At 48.9% G+C, this 2,113-nt stretch overlaps 1 protein-coding gene across 1 annotated transcript; it reads right to left on the bottom strand.

Annotated features, from left to right (window-relative positions):
• Nucleotides 1-606: 606 nt before the first annotated feature.
• LOC119326554 (germin-like protein 1-1) lies at nucleotides 607-1,591 on the bottom strand. The gene is made up of 2 exons (XM_037600187.1): nucleotides 1,400-1,591; nucleotides 607-1,301 (listed from the first exon to the last, which is right to left on the bottom strand). The coding sequence occupies exons 1-2, from the start codon at nucleotides 1,518-1,520 to the stop codon at nucleotides 772-774; spliced, it is 651 nt and encodes a 216-aa protein (XP_037456084.1). The 5' UTR covers nucleotides 1,521-1,591; the 3' UTR covers nucleotides 607-771.
• Nucleotides 1,592-2,113: the final 522 nt, after the last annotated feature.

The raw sequence follows: 2,113 nt of genomic DNA, 5'->3' as shown, positions 1-2,113 counted from the left end.
GGAAATCAACCAAATTATAAATTTGTTGACAAGTTGAAAATAAATAATGTAACATACACGTCAAGGAATGTGAGAGGATTTTTAGTACAGCTGCGGGGCATGCAGCCCCCTTTTTCTTTTGGCATGCGATTTTCAATCATTGTTATCTTTTGAACCAACCAAATTAAATAGCGTTTGCATGTTCGCATTTCTGATGATGAGTGCTTTCAAATGAGATCCATTTTGAATAAGTTTGGATGAATTTTTAAATTTTCATTAAGTTTCAACTATTGAAACTTGGTACGGCTACCAACAAAATCGTGAATTTTAGACCCCCGTGACCGACAAAAAAGTTTCAACTACTGAAACTTGGTACAAAATTGTATGTTTCAGAACATGCGACCGACAAAAATGTAAATTTCAAAAACAAAAACTTAAAAATTATTGTACCCTTGTGTGGGACCAGCGATTTTGCCGATTGCGAGGCAATAGGGTGACCAACGCGGCTAGGCAGGTGTGTGCTCCTGCACCTGCGTGCCCCTGCGAATTTCCGGTCATGGAATGGATCGAATGTAATATACACATCAAGAAATGGAGGACACGTTACTAAAGTGAACATACACTATGTGAATGAGAAACAATTTCGTATTATTTTAAAGAAAACAAATGGAACATACACATCAACAAATCAACTGCACGCTACAGCTCGCTTGAGTATCATTTATTCAGCAATGAACACACCGTTATTCTTCCGAAACGGATGGAGAGTTGCCAACTCCGGAGGCACCCACACTACTGAAACTTGGCCTTGACGGCGTCGATCTCTTCAGTACCGACCCGGAAGGCCTTGGCCAGCACGTCGCTAGGCACTGGCGGCGCGGCAGCGAAGAGCGTGGTGGCGATGGCTTGCGTGCCCTGGAGCTGGCTGTTGAAGCCGGCGATGACAGAGGCGGGGACATGTCCCCTGTTTTGCTGGAAGTGCACGAGCCCACGCGGGAAGACGAACACGTCTCCGACGGTGATGGTCTTGGTGAAGAGCTTGTTGGCAGTGGTGATGAAGCCCACCTCGAGGACTCCGTCGAGTACAAAGATAATCTCAGTGGCACGCGGGTGGGTGTGCGGCGGGTTCTGGCCTCCCGGCGCGTAGTCGATGCGCGCCATTGACACACCAAGCGTGTTCACCCCGGGGAATGACTGCACGTTCGCCGCCGTGACGTTCGACCCTGCAGGGTTGTTTGTGTTGCCGGGCTTCTTGAGACCGGCGAAGAAGAAGTCGTCCGCCGTGATCTCCGCCTTGCACGGGAACCCGTTCAGCTTGATCGCTGCCGTTTTCAAGAAAACGCCATGTCAGCAAGAGCCAGCACACAACGAAGTTGAGAAACAAAGATGTGTGTATAATTGAGCAGAAGTGATGACTCACAGGATTTCAGGTCGGCGACGCAGACGTCCTGGAGCATGTCGGGGTCGCCGGCAATGGAGGGGGCGGCCAGCGCGAGGAAGACGGCGAAGGCCGCTATGGCAGAAAGCTGAATCCTCGCCATGATCGACTGGCCAATGATTGCTTCCTATCAGCTTGGTGCTATAGCTGTCGTGCGCTTCCTGGGTGTGGATTGAGCAAAGATAGGATGTGGTACTTATAGGCAGGATGATGTGTGTATGGAACTATGGATAGCATCGCCATCTCAAGGTCAAACAGGGGAGGCCGCGAGGGGTTCGGATGGGGAACGAAGCAAAGCATCCGAACATTGAAAAAATAGCGCGCTATAGCGCCGCTAATAGCACGCTATAGCGTGTAAAGAGTTGCGTCGCTAAATTAATTTGTGTCTAATGTCTCGCTAATAGCACGTTGTAGCGCGCTATAGCATACTAATAGCATATTTTTAGGGGCCGCGCTATTTTCTGTAGCGCCCTATTTTTTTCATTCCGATTCCGTTAATTTGGAGCCAATCAAATGGGGATATGGTTGTTTATGCAGGCTGCCTGCTACACATGCGTCTCTGAATCAGATCCATGATGCATCCATTTCGTGGGACTATCGTCGTCGCGGGCAGAGCTCCAGGAACGATGCACGATTGCACATGGCGACGGGTGGCTTATCGAGTAGTTGCACATGATAATGTTTGTACCTCCAGAC

The sequence above is a fragment of the Triticum dicoccoides genome, chromosome 6B (assembly GCF_002162155.2).
Source record: "Triticum dicoccoides isolate Atlit2015 ecotype Zavitan chromosome 6B, WEW_v2.0, whole genome shotgun sequence".
NCBI lineage: Eukaryota > Viridiplantae > Streptophyta > Magnoliopsida > Poales > Poaceae > Triticum > Triticum dicoccoides.
Note: the sequence above shows the minus strand (reverse complement) of the source record. Positions and strands in the feature narration are given on the sequence as shown.

Bases quoted from the DNA above. Each gene is read 5' to 3' on its own strand.
- LOC119326554 (XM_037600187.1), bottom strand. From the start codon at position 1,520: ATGGCGAGGATTCAGCTTTCTGCCATAGCGGCCTTCGCCGTCTTCCTC. The intron at 1,302-1,399 runs GTGAGTCATCAC...TGAAAACGGCAG, and splicing joins CGTCGCCGACCTGAAATCCT to CGATCAAGCTGAACGGGTTC.